Here is a 20503-nt window from a genome sequence, read left to right as displayed (position 1 = left end):
AATTCTGAAATGTCAACATTTCCCTTGAAATGGAAATTCCGAGTTTCAATTATCTGTAGTAACAGAGAGAAATTAATTTTAGTGTTTGTATCAAATCAAGTAAACGATGTCACTCCATAAGTGTATAAGGAACTGAGAAGCCCTTAATCACCATATCCAAGGTTAAAAGGGTGATATCCAGAAGGTATTCCCTCACACAGAAGGAAGGGAAAAGGATGACCCTGGTCAACACCCAAACCTTTTAGGTCACAGGCTGGGAGAATCCCTGACGTCCTGTTTTACTGAGAAAGTGAGAGAGACACATGTAGGTATAATTAAGCCATGCTACAGGTAATATTTCTATAACTTGTAATACAAATGTTTAATACAGGTCTAGTGGAGCTTTTTGAACTGTGCACCCAGATGTGTTTATGTACAAATGTCTTTCCGTTTCTGATGTTTCTAGTTTTGGTATTCTGCCAGTAATCTCTGTTTTTATTGCATTGAGAGATAGTGAAATTGAGGTTAACCATTATGAGCTATCTTGTAGAGAAGAAAACTAAACTCTATTCTCAGAGGAGGCTGAGTGAGCAGAGGTGGTAATGGTCTGAGCACAGAGTCAAAGTTGAAAAGGGTTGTGATTCCTCTCCCCGGGGCAGTGCTACCCAGAAGCTGACTAAGGACACAGTGGGCACATGCATAGGCAAAAAGCCTTGAGGGTACCAGGCTTAGCTATAGTGAGTAGTGTGGTAAAAATAATTTTACAAAGTATTAAACAATAATAAATTACATAAAGAAATTGAGGAACTTTGGGGAATATTTTCCTTACACACAAATCAAAGAAAATATCTTTAGAAGGTGCCTCTAGGGAAAAAAAAAAAAACCCTTTCCTATAATGGTATCCTAGTCCTGTTGTAGTCCACATAAAATTAGTATACAATGCAATATAGATTCACAGATTTCTGAAGCCAGATTTTGTGATCTATTCTGACCTCTTGCAAAACCGGCCAAAGAACCTCACTTAGTAATTTCTGCGTCAAGTCAGCGTTCTGCAGTGTTGCTATCAAGTCATATGTTTGCTATGTGATAAGAACACCCATTATACGCGCCTTCATTGCTTGTGGCTGAGTGAGTTTAAGCAACTCCATCTCACTTTCTATCTTACAGAAAAAAACTGCACTCCTGATTTGACACTTGCTGGTTTGTCCTGCCAACTGTCACTTGTTGGTGGCAAACTATATATTAGATCTATTTATTAGAACACATAGTATTTGTATTCTCGCTACCTTTGTGTGTACCTGTATGTGTGTGTGTGTGTGTGTGTGTGTGTGTATAGAGAGGGATCTTTTCTCAGATAAGGTCGTGCCTGTAGTTTTAGCCTCACTAGGGATGGCAAACGTTGGGAAATCACAGACTCGTCCTGTTACTGCAAAAATCAGGGCCAAGGTTATTCGGAAAGTGGCTGCTGATATTGGTGATGGTAGCAAAGATAATAGGGTAGGAATGATAACTCCAGTTGCAAGAAAAGACCCTTTGCCTCTGCATGGAAGGAAAAGCAAAATCCGGTAATCTGGTGGGCAGAGAAATGCCATGTATTGTGGTGATTCAAAAGGCATAGGCACCATATGCAATGGGATAATTAGATGTATTACTCATACTTTTGTTGAAAAAACAAAGAGGAAAAAGTATTGCTTTCTGTGCAACTACATATACGTGTGGAATATGTGGGACAGAAGTCAGTTTTAAAATTGTGTAGGATGGTTCTGCTACTCTTGAGGAAGATCAGATCAGCAGCAGTCATGCAGAGTTGTTATATTTTTATTTTATTGGTTCCAACAATTTGTCTCACCTTGGTGGCAAACCAATCAGGAGACATACTTATTTCTAGTGTGCTAGGTTAGTTGATTTACTGCCCACCATCTCCTACTTATTCCTCCATGCGCTCCCTGGACACAGAATCATGAAACTTAGTATTGGCAAAGACCTGTTAGAGCATCCAGTCTATTCCTCTGCCAGTACAGGATTACACCCAAAGTGTATAGCTTACCTGTGGTAGCCAGCAGCAGTATTCCTCAGCGTATATTTGGGTACATATGCATCTGGATGCTGAGGAGAGGTGCTGCTGCTGGCTGGACACAGGTACGCCACCTAGGTATAAGAGTGTGTGGAGGCTCATGTTAGGGGATACGGTCAGACTTGCAATCTAGTCAATTTAAAAAATGTCCTGAGTCACCATAACAATGTTTGCAATTGTATAGTTACACTGTATTGTTTTGTAAAAAGTTTTGTTTCCCTGTTGCTGTGTAAAAGACCCATGCAAACCAGGGAGGAGGGGGTGGGTTGGACTGAGGGACTCATTTTATATGGGAAACCATCTTAATTCGGGATAGAGAGAGATTTCATTTCCTCAGACACACTACACTCCACCTTTTTAGAGTCCTGATTTTTTATCTTTAAGTACATGGACTGAATTTCACCAGTGCTGTCAAGTGCACCATGTAAAACATGCTGAAAAACAAAATAGAGGAAATATTTTTTTTCCCTAATCTCTTGGTTGATTGTATTCTTAGGTATTACACACTCAACGAAGTATCCTTTGAATATTTGGAAAGTGCTTAAGATCCTTGGATAAAATGCATTTATTATTTTATTATATCGCATATGGTTTCTATTAAACTTGGATCCAGAATACAGCTGCAGAACTGTGCTAGAAGCATCATTCTTGGACCTGAATTCAAACTTTGTTTAGTAAAAGATATATATTTTTAAAATCATTGACAAGTTTTTATCTAGTATTTTTAATTTGTATATTTATAATAATCCATGAATCCCTTAATGTTCTCTTGTGCCAGCTGCTATGCTACAAGAGATATAGATGTTAACTCCTTTATGTTAGCCATTTTTAGCTGATTGCCAAATCAGCTGATATTTCACATGGGAAATATGACTTCTGAAGCAAAAGAATGAATACTGGATGTATTCTTGTATATAACTGTTTTGATTCAAATCCTTGTTTTCTCATGTTGGATGATTAAAAGACTGTTTATGGAATAGTAGAAGTTAGAAAAGGGTAGAAAATCTGGTCCAGTCTTCTGATCAGCCTAGGCCTGTTGTTTTCAGTATATTGTCTAGTGCTTTATTTGGTCTGATTTTAGTTACATTTATGTAGGTTAAGTATATAAATGGATCGCCATTTAAGGATTATTTAAATCCTCTTATCTTATTTCAGTTAATACAAAGTCTTAACCATTGGAACAAAAATAAAGATAATGTAATGTTAAAGCTTCTCTTTTAGATGTGATATCCATTAATCTAACAAATGTACATTATTTTTCCAAGTATGAATGACCCTAGCTTTATTTATTTTTTGGAAAAAATCATAGGACCCTGGTAGAAGCAATGGTGGCGTGCCTTTTTCAACAGGAATTTTGCACATGTTGGCGTTGAATAGATCTTACAAGAATTAAGTCTGCTCTTACACTTTTAAATTTAATAGGTTTTTAAAACTAAAAAAGCAACATATTTCTTGATCTCAGATAAGGCAATGCTTTGTAAATGGCATTCAAGGTACAAGGTGTGGTTAGCCCCACATACCACCCAAACCCTTTGTTACATCCCAAAGATATACACACCACAGATATTTCGCAGTTTAGCATGTCCCCCTGTTACTATAGTATAGGATGCCCTCCTGTGGTCAAGTGAAAGAACTTCCTACCATGACCCAGACTGGCATAATTTGGGTTTAGTCTCTTCCTATACAAAATAATGGAGAAAAATAAAGTTCTATGGCTTAATGGAAAATAGTTTTCCTGTAAAGGAAAGTACTGGTAAATAAATGGGATTTTGATACACAACACACAAAAGTTAAATTATTTAGTTTTTGGGGATCAGTAAAAAAAAAATTAAAATGTGTCCCTTCCCCCCGACCAGTCAACCTTTGTATTTTGTTTGTCTTCTAGATCTTGAGGTCTTTTGGGGCATGTACTTGGTCTTCCTGTGTATATGTACAACAGCTAACAGAGAAAAGGAGTACTTGTGGCACCTTAGAGACGAACCAATTTATTTGTTATTTAGTCTCTAAGGTGCCACAAGTACTCCTTTTCTTTTTGCGAATACAGACTAACACGGCTGTTACTCTGAAGGCTAACAGAGAGCGACCCTGATTCTGATTCAGTCTGGTTGACTGAATTTCCTTTAATAAATTCAAATGTGATGTAAGAAAACTCAGTCGTATATATTGGTATTACATGTCATTGGGAAATCAGTAATCCATAGGCACAATTCTAGAAACTGGGCCAATGGCACTGTCATCGGCAGACCTGGTGAAAATTTCCCAACAATATGTTTTCTAGCTTTTACTTACTCATACACGCCTCTTAGTATCTTCAGCAGTTCTTACTAGTCTTTCATGAGTAAATAACAGCCCAAACTCACATTTTAGTACTAAACATAAATGTGACTATACAAAATGGCATAAACTAGATATAACCAATGTAGATTTCTTATAGATGCTCTCTTGCCAGTCTGGTGGTACTAGATTAACAATGTTTATTTAAAATTGAAAAAATTCTGTTGGTAGGAAAAACTTGTTTGTAGAAGATATTTAGGATTTTAGAAAGTTGCTGTCTGTTTTGGAAGAAACTGATAATGGAGAAAAGATGAGAATGCATGAGAAACATTTATGGAGATTGATTTAAGTATATCCTTCTGTCATTTTTTTATATTTAATGTTTATTGAGCTGAAAAGGATTAAAATCTAACAGGTGTTGTGAATGGAGTGTGGGAGACTCAGGCAATAAAATAATATAAAAATAATGAAACAATGAATGTGTATTTTATAATGTTTTCTGTATAAATGCTATTGCACTGGAAAGGCAGGTCTTTTAAAGAAGTGTTTGTTAGAAATTGGAGGCAATATGAATTAAGAAGATGATGAGGGAAAAAGTTTTGAGAGATTTTCTAAATTTTGTTTGGATAAAAACCACTGAACAGCCTTTTAAATACAACAAGTAAGCAATCAATTTTGTTCAAATCTCCCTTCAGTGAAAGTTAAATGGCAAACCGGAAGTGACTATAGATTGCTTAATTAGCTTCAATTAAACACCTGTCTAAGCCTTTCTAATTTGACAAAAGCCATATTTATCAAAATTACTAACAAGGTGCTAAAAATATATCTATATGTGTGTGCGTGTATATCTATAATCTAATTTAGTAAACTAAGGGACAGGTTTTGAATTCCTAAAGCATAGCACAGAAGATGCATTATTTAAAAGTAAATGTATGTGTTTGACAAGTGTCCATGTTGCATCAAGGCACCAGCACAAATGGCACAAATTGACATTCTTGTCAGACTGAGCACAGAGTTGAAATGGGCCATAACTAAGGCTCTGTGTTTGTCATGGAGGTCATGGATTCTGTGACTTCTGCAGTGTGGCTGACCTCATGGCTGTCCAAACAGCTGGCCCCAGGGACAGCCACGCCGGCTGCTGCTGGAGTAGCTCAGCAGCCACCTGCACTGAGCAGCAGCCCGGGGACAGCAGGAGCAGTCATAGCTCAGCGGCCCCCAGAAGCGGTCACGGGGGCTGCGGGAGCAGCAGCAGGTAGGTGGCCTCAAAGACAGCCAGAAAAGCTGCTGCTCGGTGACCTCTGGCAGCTGGAGCCACTGCTCCTGCCCCGCCCCAGCAGCGGTCCGCTGCACCCGCACAGAGCAGCGCCTTCCCACAAGCTAAGATTTAGTCAGGGGCATATAGTACAAGTCATGGACTAGTCATGGGCCTTGAATTTTTGTTTGTTGCCCGTGACCTGTCCATGACTTTTACTAAAAATACCCATGACTAAATCTTAGCTTTAGCCATAACTACAGAACAACCATCTTACCTGTGAAGGGACTTTCGCTTGATCAAGACTGAGGCATGCTGGCTTTGCAGTGTGGGGAAGTTTACACTACATGGACATGTTAGCTGGATATATGGAGAACTTGATGGATGTCAGTCAGGTAGCTTTCATGAACAATACATTCACACAGACTTTTTTAAGTAAAAAGATGATGTTGTTGCTGGGTATAAAATAAAATAATCAATAACACAGATATTTACGACAAGAGAGATACCTGGAATCTTCAGAGAATCTTACAGCTGATAGCGTAGAACGAATTATATATATTTGTGACGTAATTTGGCAGGAAAAATTAAACAATACAGTTTGTGGTAAGGAGAGTGCAAATTTATTTAAAGTGACCAAGAGAGTGTAACTGGAAATATTGAAGCATGATTATAATCAGAAAAGTAGTTATATAAAAACACAACATCTTACTCAACAGATCTTCTTTCTGTATGTGTTCAGAATTGTATTGGCTTAATTTAGAAACAAAAAGTAAATTTGTATTTTTTCTATTAATACTACAGAGCCCACAAAGCTATGGAAGAGCATGTTAGATGTTTTTTCTGTCTTGCTCATGAACAGAATGCAAGTACCAGCTTTCAAATGCTTTTACCTTCTCCTAGCATCTAATGCTTCTCAGTTGGGTAAGCGTTATTATGGATGACTGGTAATGAACCCAGAAAGAGCACAGCTTGACTTCCAGATCCTAGGGTGAGTTACAGTATGCAGAGCTGAAAGTTTATAAAACAAGCAAATAAAACCACACATTACTTATAAACTTGTAAATTTAATGTGTGAGCAGTTGAGAACCAAGAAATCTAGAATGGCAGGATGTCATTTTTCACAATCACTCTTCAGGATGACCTTGAGAAGAGGAAACTTTAAGTGGAATATCAGTCCTGATTGTGAAATACATTAGACTGTGACGTTGTCTCCAAATTTAAATGGAGGGAGCCCCGTCACATAGGACAATTAAATCCAGACCAGACAAAACACTAGAAAATATAGAGTAGGGAATGATCTTGTATTGGTCAGTTGATAGATTCGTAACAGGACTTTTCCATCTCTTATTTCTAGAGTTATTTACCTAGTTTCAAAGTGTGTCAGATGGATGTGAGGGGAAAGAAATGTTGGTTAGAGAGGTAGGAGGACCACTGGACTACGTTTAACATTTTTTTCTATGGGCATTTTTAAAATTTTGAATTGTTTCTGTATTAGGAGCGAATCCTGAAAGGTTGGAGTTGTAGGTGCTTAGCACCTCTGAATATGACTATATAACATACTAAGGTGTCGCCCAAAATTTGAATCAACCACAATTACCAGTCACTTCTGAAAAATAATTGGTCTGTTTTTGAAAATACAGTGTTAAAGAATCATAATATCCAGATTACTGTCCCTTGTAACTTTATTCTTGCAAAAGGATTTCATTTGATAAAGTATGGGAAACATATCATTACAAACATGTTTTTTCCCTCTGACGACACAAAGTTTTCTCAGAACCATGGGCATTCTGAAAAAAAACAATGCTCAGAGTGATTCCATTAGTATAATCAGTCGGGCAATAAGTGCATTCAGGTGGAAGGCTGCCATTATATCTAGAAGGAGAAAAAAAGTCCTTACACTAAAATGTCAGGGCTGCCTTTATTCAGGTCATTGAGTGTTTCTAGCAGATTGATGACATATTAGTATTTTGAGAAGAGAAGAATAACATACAACCATTTCCATTTAGAGTTCAAGAAATGCCACTGTCTGGAACAAGAAATGTTTACTTGGGTATTAGGGGGAAATGGAAAAATGTTTTGCAGAATACTAATAACCTTTCAGAGATGCTATTGTAAATTAATATTTTTATCTCTGGCAACCGGAATTTTATGTTTATAATATGCATTATATATGTGTAGAGAATAAATTCAATAAAATAAACGTGTCTTACAAGAATTACCTTAATTTTTTACCACTTTTTTTAATCCAGTAAAAGTCTTAATTTAGTGGGCTAGAGTCACAAAAGGACTTGTGACTGCCCTTTTAGGCACCTAAATCCCAGAATTAGGTCCCACTAAGATTCACAAAACTCCTGCTCAGCTGCCACCAAACTCTGTAGGTTCCTAAACTCAATCAGCACCTAGGTTTTTGCAGTAAACGTTTCCTAGGCAACTGTGTTCCCCCTTCCAAGCATGTGCACGGTTGCTCCCTTTTAGGCTTCTGGACACCTAAGTGCCAGTGTGATTCACAATGGGTGAGAAGATAGGCGTTCCTATGCCTAACGCAAGTGTGAGGCCCGATTTATATCTCCTCCACTCCCACCACCACCACTCTGTTAGCTTCTTGTCAAAAAGTTGCAGGCACCTAACAGCAAGATTCTTCAACTGAGACTCCCAAGCAGAGGGACATGCAGCCTAGCCTTAAGTACTGTTGTCCCTGAGAGGAGCAGAACTTGGGACACAGCCCTCTCCTTGGGATCTCCCATTGTCTAGCTTATGCAGGGAGCTGCCTAGCACACTGGGTTTTGTGAATCCCATTCTCTAGGTGCCTATCTCTCTCCCAGTCATTGTACAGGGAGCCTAGCAGGGGTGAAAGTAACATAAAAGACTTAGTGGTTTGGGCTGCTTACGGTACGCCATTTCTTACCAGTACGCCAGACCAGACCACTGTCATCTCTGGAGCCTAGGTGCGTAAGTCTGGATTAATTATTCCCAGTGATGTTTCAGTCTCCAAAAGTTGGCTGGCTGAGGAGTTCACTGGACCATTTAGGTTGATTTTCAGTAAGTCTTGGTGCACTGGGGAAGTTCCAGAAAACTGGCAGAAAGCTAATGTTGTGCCAATTTTTAAAATGGGTAAATGGGATGATCCAGATAATTATAGGCCTGTCAGCCGGACATCGATCCCAGGCAAGGTAATGTAGTGGCTAATATGAAACTTAATTAATGAAGAATTAAAGATGGGTAATTTAATTTATGCCAATCAGCCTTTGTTTATGGCAAGAAGATTCTGTCAAACTAGCGTGATATCTCTTTTTTGATGAGATTACAACTTTGGTTGATTAAGGTAGTGTGTTGACAAAATAGATTTAGACTTTTGTAAGGTGTTTGCATTGATACCACTCAACATTTTGATTAAAAAACCTAGAATGATGTAAACTTAATATGGCACACATTAAATGGATTAAAACCTGGCTAATGGCTATGTATGATAATGTAATTATAAATAAGGAATTGTCATCAAGAGAGTGTGTTTCCAGTGAGGTCCCTCAGAGACCCATTCTTGGCCCTGTGCTCTTTAATGTTTTATCAATGATTTGGAAAAAATCACAGAATCATCACTGATAAAGTTTGTAGATAGCACAAAATTGGTCTTAGGTTGCATGACTCAGAAAACATGGCTATTTAGAGTTAATATATTTAGAGTTACTGGTGATGTATTCAGGCAGTCAGTTCACAACAGGCTGCCATCAAGCACAAGCTCTACACCCTCTATTCAACTTTGAGGTATTTGCAAGGGAAGGTGGCACCAGCTTGTCTGGTAGCGCCATCTGAATTCTCTATCAGCCAGAGTCTGCAGCATCAGTTGCATCAGTGGGAAGAACATTTAAAGATGTTCCTCCATTGTCCGTTGCAATAGTGTCATTGGTAGAGCTCTGTAACACAATGGACAGCTGCATTTGAGTCAATGGCAGATACACAGCATGGTTTCCTATCTTCACAAGAGTTTGGCAAGGCTGTGATCTCTCACTATTGTTCAGTATCAACATAAATTGGTTGATGGATAAGCTTGAGGAGTCAGCTGTAAATTGCATTGGGGCGAACACCTTTCTGCTTCAAGATCTTGAATACATCTGTGACTTTGTCTTGTTGGCTTAGTTTGATGATTTGATGCAGCTGATAGTTAATCTGGTCTGGCCCAAAACAGTGTGCATTGCTCTGGTTATTAATCCAGATAAAACTAAGCTCTGGTCATTACCATAGCATAGCTTCCAGCTCAGTATTAACTTGTCTGGAAGGGACATTGAGCAGATGGCAGGTGTCAAATACTTGGGAGGCATCAGAGAGAATGGTGGAGGATGTTCAAAAGATTTGGACAGTCATATAGCAGCAGCTGCCTCCATGTTTTAGGCCCTTCCTTGGTCTCTGTAGGGATCTCATGACATCAAGATTGTACCTATTTAAGCCAGCAGCAGGAACAGGAAGCTGTCCAAACAACTGGGGTCCACCCTCTTCTAGACTCTGTGCCTTGTGCTTCTTTGCTCCCGCTCCTACTCCACTGGCTTGATTTTCTATCATCCAAACCTGGTATGACTCCTGGCATTTGATTCATGGTTCTGATCTCCAGTTTGTTTCATGACTCTGACCTCCTGGTATCCTGACCCAGCCTGATTCTTCTCTTGGGACTGCAGACTCAAGCTAGATCTGGCTGCTCACTGCCCAATCATGACAGCTTGCTACAAAGCTGTGGATCTATGGAATCACAGTTACACCAACTCTGTTGCATGGAAGGGTGCTGAGGGAGGCTGACGAACACCAGATTGACATTTCTGATTCTTGTTGTTTCCATCAGCTGCTCCATATCAAGTGGCAGGACAAGATCCAAAGTGAGAATATTTGAAGCTGAAACCAACAATCACCTCCTCCTTGGCGTAGTTTTGGCAGTTTCCTTGGTATGGATATACTATAGGAATGAAAGACCTGCAAATTCAGAAACTTTTGCACCAAGGAACACTGTTACATGACTGTTGATTGTGTGTGTGTCAAAAGCTTCAGTGGTGTAACAGAATTGCCAGTGAGAGACATAAATTAAACATAATCAGACTACCATAAGCACCTTGCCAGAGAGCAATCTGAGTAGTCCTTAATTTGCAAGGAGACTATATTCCTTTGGGATTTGCCATGGTGATGAGGATAATGAGTTATTGGAATAGTAGCCAACCTTGGGGGGAGAGGGGTTTTGTGTGTTCTAAGTATTTATTTTTTCCTCTTCATTGTCATGTTCAGTAGAGTAAAAGTATGTATGAGATTGATCTCAGGCTGCAGTTAGACTCCAAATCTCTCCTTTGTTCAAAGGTGAATGATGTTACTTTGTTGTTATGGGAATTATCAACCCTCTGCATAAAAACCTACTAGCAATGACTTGCCTTTGTTTTGATAATTGTCAGATGTTGCTAGTTCATGCCTTCCACGTTTGTAGCTATTGTCTGTCCATTGTTTAAAATTTGTAAGCCATTGTTTAAAAGTTAGCAGTCAGTGCAGGTCAATTGTTGGAAAATCTGTGCCTCTAGCATGAAAATGGTTTGATAAATTTTGCTTTATCACAGGCAGGGTTCTCACACAACCCTGTTTGACAGAGTTGCAACGGACACCTGCCGGGTTCCCTGCCAGCTGTCAGAGACCCTTCCAAGAATCCATGGCTCCAGCGTGACACCACCACGCCAGGGCTTCCATACTCCCTGCCATGGAGCTTGGGAGTCTGGTAACACTGCAGTTCTAAGAGCTTCTAGGCTCCATGCCAAGCTGGAATGAAACCAAATTCTGAAATAGTGAAATTTATTGCAAACCAGAAATGTGTAGTTTTTGCCAGCGATACCAAAAAAGTCTTTTTTACGCATGTGACATACAAAAAACCCTCTCATTTATAAATGAAACTATGATCTTGGTTTAAAGATCAGCATTTCATTGTAAAAGAGATTTGTTGTTTGAGATGTCTTCATCTGCAATTCAGTAATGTAAAAAGACAGGAAAAGCCTGATGCTGGAGTGGAAAGCAGTAATTCCTAGTGTATGGTGCTCCTTTTTCGACTTATAACAGCCCTGAGGGTTCTAAAAAAATATTTCATACTAATGTCAGTTCATCATCCTCTGCAAAGCTTGTATTTATATTTTGATCTAGATGATTAATCTTTATCTAGGTTATGGGTTCTCAACAGTTCTGAACAACATGCCAGTGGGTTGCAGCCAGATTGCTTTTCTCATATTGCTAAAGGAGAGAAGAGTCCCAGCTGGATGGGAGGAAGACTCCAGTTCTTGGCATGAGAAAAGGAGTCCTGGTATGGAAAAGGTTAAGAACCACTGGTGAAAGATTCATAGAATCCATGGCCAGAAGAAGTCATTGTGAGCATCTAGTCTGACCTCCTGTATAACACGGGCCATAGAACTTCCCAAAAATAATTCCTAGAGCAGATGAATATATGCTTTTTGGAGACCTGTCTTTATATACATGTATTAGACAGTGCAGAAAAATTCTGCCACTGACAACCAAATTGATATAAATAATGGATTTTCCGTATTCATGTTTATGTCTACCTGTGATTTAGGAGCAGCTCTGAAACATGATGTATTATCATTTGTTTTGTGTTAACTGGTTTTAACTCTGTTACATATGTTTTTAGGTGTCAAAAAATTCTTCATCGAGGATATTAATATATTTAGGGCACCCCTGCCTCAACTTGAAACAAAACAAAGCTTTTCTACTGGTGTGACTCTGAGCTAGGGAGAAGAATCTCCTCTCTTCTACCTCCTTTGTTTTCCCCCTTTGTTGTAAAGTGTATGGGTATAGAAAGACAAAGACATATCTTTAATTGGAGGATATAATGTAAAGATGTGCATTCAGACTCCGTGTTTAACAGATTATATAGGATAGTATAAAATTGAAAAAAAAATGGGTTTGTTTAGTCTGGAGAAGAGAAGACTGAGAGGGGACATAGCAGTTTTCAAGTACATAAAAGGTTAATACAAGGAGGAGGGAGAAAAATGTTCTTAACCTCTGAGGATAGGACAAGAAGCAATGGGCTTAAATTGCAGCAATGGAGGTTTAGGTTGGACATTAGGAATAACTTCCTAACTGTCAGAGTGGTTAAGCACTGGAATAAATTGCCAAGGGAGGTTGTGGAATCTCCATCATTGAGAATTTTTAAGAGCAGGTTGGACAAACACCTGTCAGGGATGGTCTAGATCAGTGGTTCTCAAACTAGGGCCACTTGTTCAGGGAAAGCCCCTGGTGGGCCAGGCCGGTTTGTTTACCTGCTGCGTCTGCAGATTTGGCCGATCGCGGCTCCCACTGGCCGCGGTTCGCTGCTCCAGGCCAATGGGGGCTGCAGGAAGGGCAGCCAGCACATCCCTCGGCCCACGCTGTTTCCCACAGCCCCCATTGGCCTGGAGTGGTGAACCGCAGTGAGTGGGAGCCGCGATCGGCTGAACCTGTGGACACGGCAGGTAAACAAATCGGCCCAGCCCGCCAGTGACTTTCCCTAAACAAGTGGAGACCCTAGTTTGAGAACGACTGGTCTAGATAATACTTAGTCCTGCCATGAGTACATGGCACTGGACTGGATGACCTCTCGAGGTCCCTTCCAGTTCTATGATTCTATGAAAATGCATTGAAAAAAAGATGAATTGAGGGCAGATAGCTAATGGGGGAGGAGGGGAGGGAGTAAGAGAGTAAGTGTGGGTGCATGTGTTTGCAGGCACATAATAATTGAAACTGTCAAAGAAAAAAACTGGCTTCTAATGTGTCTCACTCTAGGCCTCTTGAAATTACACAAAAGGGATATAAGAGATGAAGAGAAGAATCACAGAAAAGGGAAACTGATGTAAAGAATGACGATTAATGTTGGAGTCTCCTATGTCTTCAGACACAACCAACAGGGACACACAGGAACACACGGAGACTGGAGTCTTCAGTTATGGATCAAGTTTCAGAGTAACAGCCGTGTTAGTCTGTATTCGCAGAAAGAAAAGGAATACTTGTGGCAGCTTAGAGACTAACCAATTAATTTGAGCATAAGCTTTCGTGAGCTACAGCTCACTTCATCGGATGCATATAAAAGTTCTAAGACTCCATTCCTGTTGAAGCTCCGCTACACCCTGCAGAAGCATAGCTGAACCACCTGTTTCCCCTTTATTGTAATCATCAGTCCTTCTCCTCCCCAGGCGGGCAGTTCTAGTCTCGGTCTCGGCCCAATAATTGCCCTCTAATTTCCCTGCTAAATCCTCCGCCCCTGTTTATGTTTGCATCTGCTATGACCTTTTGTTGCCATATAAGGAGCTGTTTTGAGCACTTGGGTATCTTTAGTCAGTCAAGACCTGCAGGCTTGTGGTTTTGGGGTTTTCCGTGTGCGTCTTTCTCTGGCAGTTTACCAGACAGACTTAATATCAGACAGAGCCAGCCCCACTACATTTAACATGACATTTCAAACAGATCATGCTTGGAAGAGTCTCCCTGGAGCCATTTTGTTCTTTACTATAGTTTCAACCGGTTTGCCCAGTACTGAAGTCAGGCTTACCAGCCTATAATTGCTGGGATCACCTCTGGAGCCCTTTTCTAAAAATTGGCTTCACATTAGCTATCCTCCACTCCTTTGGTACAGAAGCTGATTTAAATGATAGTTACAAACTACAGTTAGTAGTTCAGCAATGTCACATTTGAATTCCTTCAGACTTCTTGGGTGAATACCATCTAGGCCTGGTGACTTGTTACTATTTAGTTTATCAATTTGTTCCAAACCTCCTCTAATGACACCTCAATCTGGGACAGTTCCTCAGATTTGTCACCTAAAAAGAATAGCTAAGGATGGGAATCTCCCTCATATCCTCAGCCATGAAGACTGATGGAAAGAATTCATTTAGTTTCTCCACAATGGCCTTATCATCCTTGAGTGCTCCTTTAACATTTTTACCATCCACTGGCCCCATTGGTTGTTTAGCAGGCTTCCTGCTTATGATGTACTTTTTTTTTTTTTTTGTTGCTATTACTTTTTGAGTCTTTGGCTAGCTGTTCTTGAAATTCTTTTTTGGCCTTCCTAATTATATTTTTTACAATTCATTTGCCAAAGTTTATGCTCCTTTCTATTTTCCTCGCTAGGATTTAATTTCCATTTTTTTTTTTTGCCTCTCACTGCTTCTTTTACTTTGTTGTTTAGCCACGGTGGTACTTTTTTGGTTCTCTTAATATGTTTTTTTAATTTGGGGTATACATCTAAGTTGAACCTCTATTATGGGTGGTTTTAAAGTTTCCATGCAGCTTGCAGGGATTTCACTTTTGGCACTATACCTTTTAATTTCTGTTTAATTAACTTATTTTTGTGTAGTCCCCCTTTCTGAAATTAAATGCTACAGAGTTGGGCTGCTGTGGTGTTTTCCCTGCAGCAGGGATGTTAAATTTAATTACACTATTACCAAGCAGTCCAGATATATACACCTCTTAGACCAGATCCTGTGCTCCACTTAAGACTAAACCAAGAATTGCTTCTCCTCTTGTGTGTTCCCGGACTAGCTGCTCCAAGAAACAGTAATTTAAGGTGTCAAGAAACTTGATCTTAGCATTCCGTCCTGAGATGACGTGTACCCAGTCAATATGGGGATAGCTGAAATTCCCCATTTTTATTGAGTTTATTTTTATAGCCTCTCTAATCTCCCTGAACATTTCACAGTCACTATCACCATCCTGGTCAGGTGGTCAGTAATACATCCCTATTATTAAAGCATGGAATTACTGTACAAAGAGATTCTTTGAAAGAGTTTGGGTCATTTAAGTTTTTTACTTCATTTGATTCTATGCTTTCTTTCACAAATAGTGCCACTCCCCTACCAGCATGTCCTGTTCTGTCCTTCTGATATATTTTGTACTTGGCTTGGAAACTTGAAGCTTATGGAGCCAGAAGCTGAGCCCTGGGTAAAGCTGGGGCTCCTGGGCTTTCAGGTTCCCGGATCCATGACCAGGAGTCTGGAAGCCCTGATACATCTGGCTACTGTGGAGCTGAGGATCCTGGAAGACCTGAGCAGCCTGAAGAAGTGGCAGGTTTCCCACAGAAACCTCCCTTTCATTCACAAAAAGCTCATCGAACCCATAATGTTTCTGCAAAGCATTTTGAGTTCTATAAATCTACGTTTTCTGATTAAACTCTTTTGTTGGAAAATTTATAACCTAGTTCTGCCCTCAGTATCATCACATATTAGCATTGCAGTGGTTGGGGAAATTTTGAAATAAAAGTACCCAACGTGTATTATTTTAGTGAAGTTCCTTGATATCAGTTCTCTAAGGATGGGTAAATATTTTGAAAATTAATAATTTCCTTTTAAATAATTAATGAAAACTTAATATTATGCTATTATAGCCACAATAACGGACCATTTCCATTAAGGTTCAACAAAAATCAGTATATTGAATTTTTGTGGAGGTGATTTTGATTATTTAATTTTTGGTTACTTAATTTTTGTTTAGTTGTTTCTTTATCTTGGTGGGATGTGCAGAATGGTGCACTATACCAATCAACAAGGTTACGTTTGTTTGTTTTTTTTTTAAATGGAAAACTGAATGTTTTGGGAACAGGAAAAAGTTAGGCATCCTCTGTCTCTGCCCATTCATAGGAGCAATTTTTCTACCAACAAAAAATTCTATATGTTATTAGAGTAATTTATTATTTGAACCGCTGGACTCCGTTGTCTTTGGCTGCCAGTGCTGCAACATGTTAGTGATTCTTCTCTATGTAGAAACTTTCTGATGACAATTCTTTATTGTCCAACTTTTCGTTAATTTATGTTTTCTCCCTGTGTATGTATTATCTGAAGTAGCTTGGCATCAACAGACCTAATTCTTCTGTGAGTGCTAGTCTATATGTGTTCTACTTCTGTGGTCATGTGCCCCATACATTGGAGATCAGAATGCTTTAGCCAGCACTGTCAATTGGTCACACATGCTTTGTCACATCCATCCCCCGTCAAGGGTATAATTAAACTCAAATCCCAGCTTCATATTCTTTGCCCTCAGTTTAACCATGCCAATTTCTGCAATATCTTTTTATTGAAAGTATAAGGTCAATTAGTTTCACTGCCAACTGCTTTTGAAACCTGTTCTTACTAATCTTTTATGAGTAATTTATTGTGTTTCTTTGTTAATCTGGAATTAGGTTACAGAGATGTACCACCATGATATAAACAGTGAAATCAACTTTTAAAAGTATGGAAATTCAAAGTTCAAATTCTGCTTAAAATAAAAACAAACAAACAAACAAACATGGGCTCTGAGTTCACCAGATCTGTGTGTGGGTGTCCAGACTGCAAAGGGAGTTGGAGAAAACTGTGTTCTAATTTATAGCCCCAGCTGGCATAGTAAGCCCAGGTCCAAAGCAGATACAAACTTGGGTACAAAGATTTTGTGTGAGGATGGTAGGGAGGGGTTAGGGTTTAACTCTCAGATAACAGTCCAGGTTAACCCTGCAGTGAAAACGTACCCTTATGGTCACCCAAACAACCTTTTATATCCCGATTAGAGCTATTTAAATCCACCTGTCATTTTGACTCAGCAGTAATTCCATTGCTTCTTCGTTCAGGGTTTAAGCACATGATAACAGAACACATCAACAGATGTGCCCTGCATGCTTATGTTAGTTCCGAAAGTATATTAGCCTGTTGTATATAACTTGAATGATTTGCATTTTGTGATGTAATGTGATTTCTTTGGGCAGGCAGAGTGGCAGAAAGGCACATCAGATACAGTGTGCAATGTTTTCTAAATGTTGGTCTCTTAATCTCCAAAAATTCTTACTCAAGTTATTTAACATGTTTGCAATAAATTCTAATTGTCTAATAAATTCTAAGTGTGACCTAATACTAAAAAAAAATGTGACTGCATGAACAGTATTTTTAAGTTAAAATGTCTTCAGTGCAAAAATGGGACCATTACTGCAGCATTAACTATTGCCCCACCATAGTACCTGTACATTGAAGTAATAAAACTAATAATGCTTTTTAGCTTGTGTAGTCTTTGCGGCAGGGGCAACATCTTCCTTTGTGCCTGGAAAGTGCCCAAAATTTAGACACTACCGCAATATAAGTAATACCGTTTGTCATCCCAGAAAAGTGTTGCTTTTTTGACTGCCGCCAACTTTTGTGTCATCATATTTAATTGCTCGATTGTGGCATTACTTTAATACTGTTACTTTCTGTACTTTGCTTCTTAACACTATCTCTTCAAATGTTTGAGAGTTAATAACATTTTGCTCTCCCAACCGGGGCTGGATATGGATCAAGAAATAAGCAGTAAAAATATCTCTGTTCCTTATTATCAGTATAATTTTCTGGACATTTGGGGCCACATTTTCAAACTTGGGAGCCTCATATTAGGCACCTAAATCCATATTTAAGAAATTAAAACAAGTGGTTGTAAATGCATACACCCAGGAATAAAGAACGTATTCCATATTTAAAAGTCGGAGGACTCTATCCTAAGAAGCAATGATTCTGAAAAAGATTTGGGGATTATGATGGCTAATCCACTGAACATGAGCTCCTAGTGCAACACTGTGGCCATAAGGATGAATGTGATCCTTGGGGACATAAACATAGGAATCTTGGATAGGAGTAGAGAGGTTATTTTACCTCTGTATTTGGCACTGGTGCAACTGCTGTTAGAGCATTGTGTCCAGTTCTGGTGTCAACAATTCAAGAAGAATGTTGATAAATTGGAGAAGGTTCAAAGAAGAGCCATGAGAATGATTAAAGGATTAGAAAATATGCCTCATAAGAATAGACTCAAAACCCTGGTCTACACTGGTGGTGGGGGGTCGACCTAAGATACGCAACTTCAGCTACACAAATAACGTAGCTGAAGATGGCGTATCTTAGGTCGACTTACCTGGCTGTGAGGACGGCGGCGAGTCAACCGTTGCCACTCCCACGTTGACTCCGCTTCTGCCTCTCACAAGCTGGAGTTCCGGAGCCGACGGGGAGCGCATTCAGGGATCAATGTATCGCATCTAGACGAGATGCTATAAATCAGTCCCCGATAGATCGATCACTACCCGCCGACCTGCCGGGTAGTGAAGACCTGCCCAAAGAGTTCAATCTATTTAACTTAACAAAAAGAAGGTTAAGTGGGGACTTGATCACAGTCTATAAGTACATGGGTAACAAATATTTGATAATGGGCATTTCAATCTAGCAGAGAAAGGTATCCAATGATCCAATGTCTGGAAGCTGAAGCAGGACAAATTCAGACTGGAAATAAGGCATATATTTCTAACAGGGTAATTAAACATTAGAGCGATTTTCCAAAGGGTTGTGGTGGATTTTCCATCAATGGCAACTTTTAAATCACGGTTGGATGTCTTTCTAAAAAGATTTGCTCTAGGAATTATTTGGGGCAAATCCTCTGGCCTATGTTCTACAGAAGGTCAGGTTAGATGATCCCAATGGTCCCTTCTAGCCTTGAAATTTATGAATTTAGGTGCCTACCACTTTTAGCTCCAATGAAAGCCAATCAAATCTGTGCATGCTTGGCACGTCTGAAGGTTGGGCTATTTTTATTGCAAAAAAAAAAAAGTTGACACATACAGATCATATGATCTTCCATATGGGACAGCTAATTTCATACTAATTAGGGCAACTAATTAAAGTGCTGTGCAAACTTTTTTTAAAAACTTTTTTTTTCCCTCCCCAAAGGTGACAACCCTTGTGAACACAAGCAACAAAGGGCCATCTGGTAAAAAGAAAGGGCGATCTAAGAAAGCGCATGTGTTGGCTGCTTCGGTAGAGCAAGCTACCCAAAACTTTTTGGAAAAAGGAGAACAGATTGCTAAAGAGAGCCATGACCTCAAGGAGGAATTGGTTGTTGCTGTAGAGGATGTACGCAAACAAGGTATGTACAGTGAATCTGTCCTAACTCTGAACTTATTATAATTGCTACATGAGAGAACATAGGGGAGAAATCAAATCAATGTCTTAGATGTCTATATACTGATGCGAGGAGTATTGGGTATTAGCAGGAAAAACAAGAATTGCTAGTTAATAAGCACAACTATTACATAGTTGGCACCACAGTTGATGGGATAATACACATCTTCTATTGACCTAGAAGGGTATATACACAATAAAGATAATGGATTTCAAGAAGGCAGACTTCAGCTAACTCAAGGAGTAGGTAGGTAAGATCCCATGGGAATCAAGTCTAAGGGGAAAAACAGTTCTAGAGCACTGGCACTTTTTTCAAAGAGATTATTATTAAGGGCACAAGAGCAAACTATCCCACTGTATAAGAATGATAGGAAGTATAGCAAGAGATCACACTGGTTTAACCAGGAGCTCTTCAATAATCTGAAACTCAAAAAAAGAGTCCTGCAAAAAGTGGAAACTAGGTCAAATTACAAAGGATGAATATAAACAAACAACACAAGTAAGTATCGGCAAAATTAGAAAGACCAAGGCACAAAACAAGATTAAACTAGCTAGAAACATAAAAGGTAACAAGAAAACATTCTACAAATACATTAGAATCAAGTGGAAGACCAAGGACAGGGTTGGCCTGTTACTCAATGAGAAGGGGGGAAACAATAATAGAAAATATGGAAATGGAAGAAGTGTTAAATGACTTCTTTGTTTCAGTTTTCTCCAAAAGAGGTTAGTAATAATTGCACGTATAACACAGTGAATGCCAGTAAAAAAAGAGGTAGGATCAGAAGCTAAAATAGGGAAAGAACAAGTTAAAAATTACTTAGACAAGTTAGATGTCTTCAGGTCACCAGGACCTGATGAAATACATCCTAGAATACTCAAGGAGCTGATTGAGGAGTTATCTGAGCCCTTAGTGATTACCTTCCAAAAGTCATGGAAGACGAGTGAGATTCCAGAGGACTGGAAAAGGGCGAAGATAGTTTCAATCCATAA

The 20503-nt window shown here is 39.2% G+C and overlaps 1 protein-coding gene across 4 annotated transcripts in view; it reads left to right on the top strand.

The window, feature by feature from the left end:
* Nucleotides 1–20503, top strand: part of CTNNA2 (catenin alpha 2) — a 790749-nt gene that overhangs the window by 145582 nt on the left and 624664 nt on the right. For all 4 annotated transcript variants that reach the window (XM_084626180.1, XM_084626177.1, XM_084626178.1 and 1 more), the window contains one exon: nucleotides 19283–19478. In XM_084626180.1, the coding sequence (XP_084482306.1) occupies nucleotides 19283–19478 (196 nt within the window). The remainder of the gene's footprint in view (nucleotides 1–19282; nucleotides 19479–20503) is intronic.

This window comes from Lepidochelys olivacea (genome assembly GCF_965140295.1).
Source record: "Lepidochelys olivacea isolate rLepOli2 genome assembly, chromosome: 4".
In the NCBI taxonomy this organism is placed as follows: Eukaryota; Metazoa; Chordata; order Testudines; family Cheloniidae; genus Lepidochelys; species Lepidochelys olivacea.
Note: the sequence above shows the minus strand (reverse complement) of the source record. Positions and strands in the feature narration are given on the sequence as shown.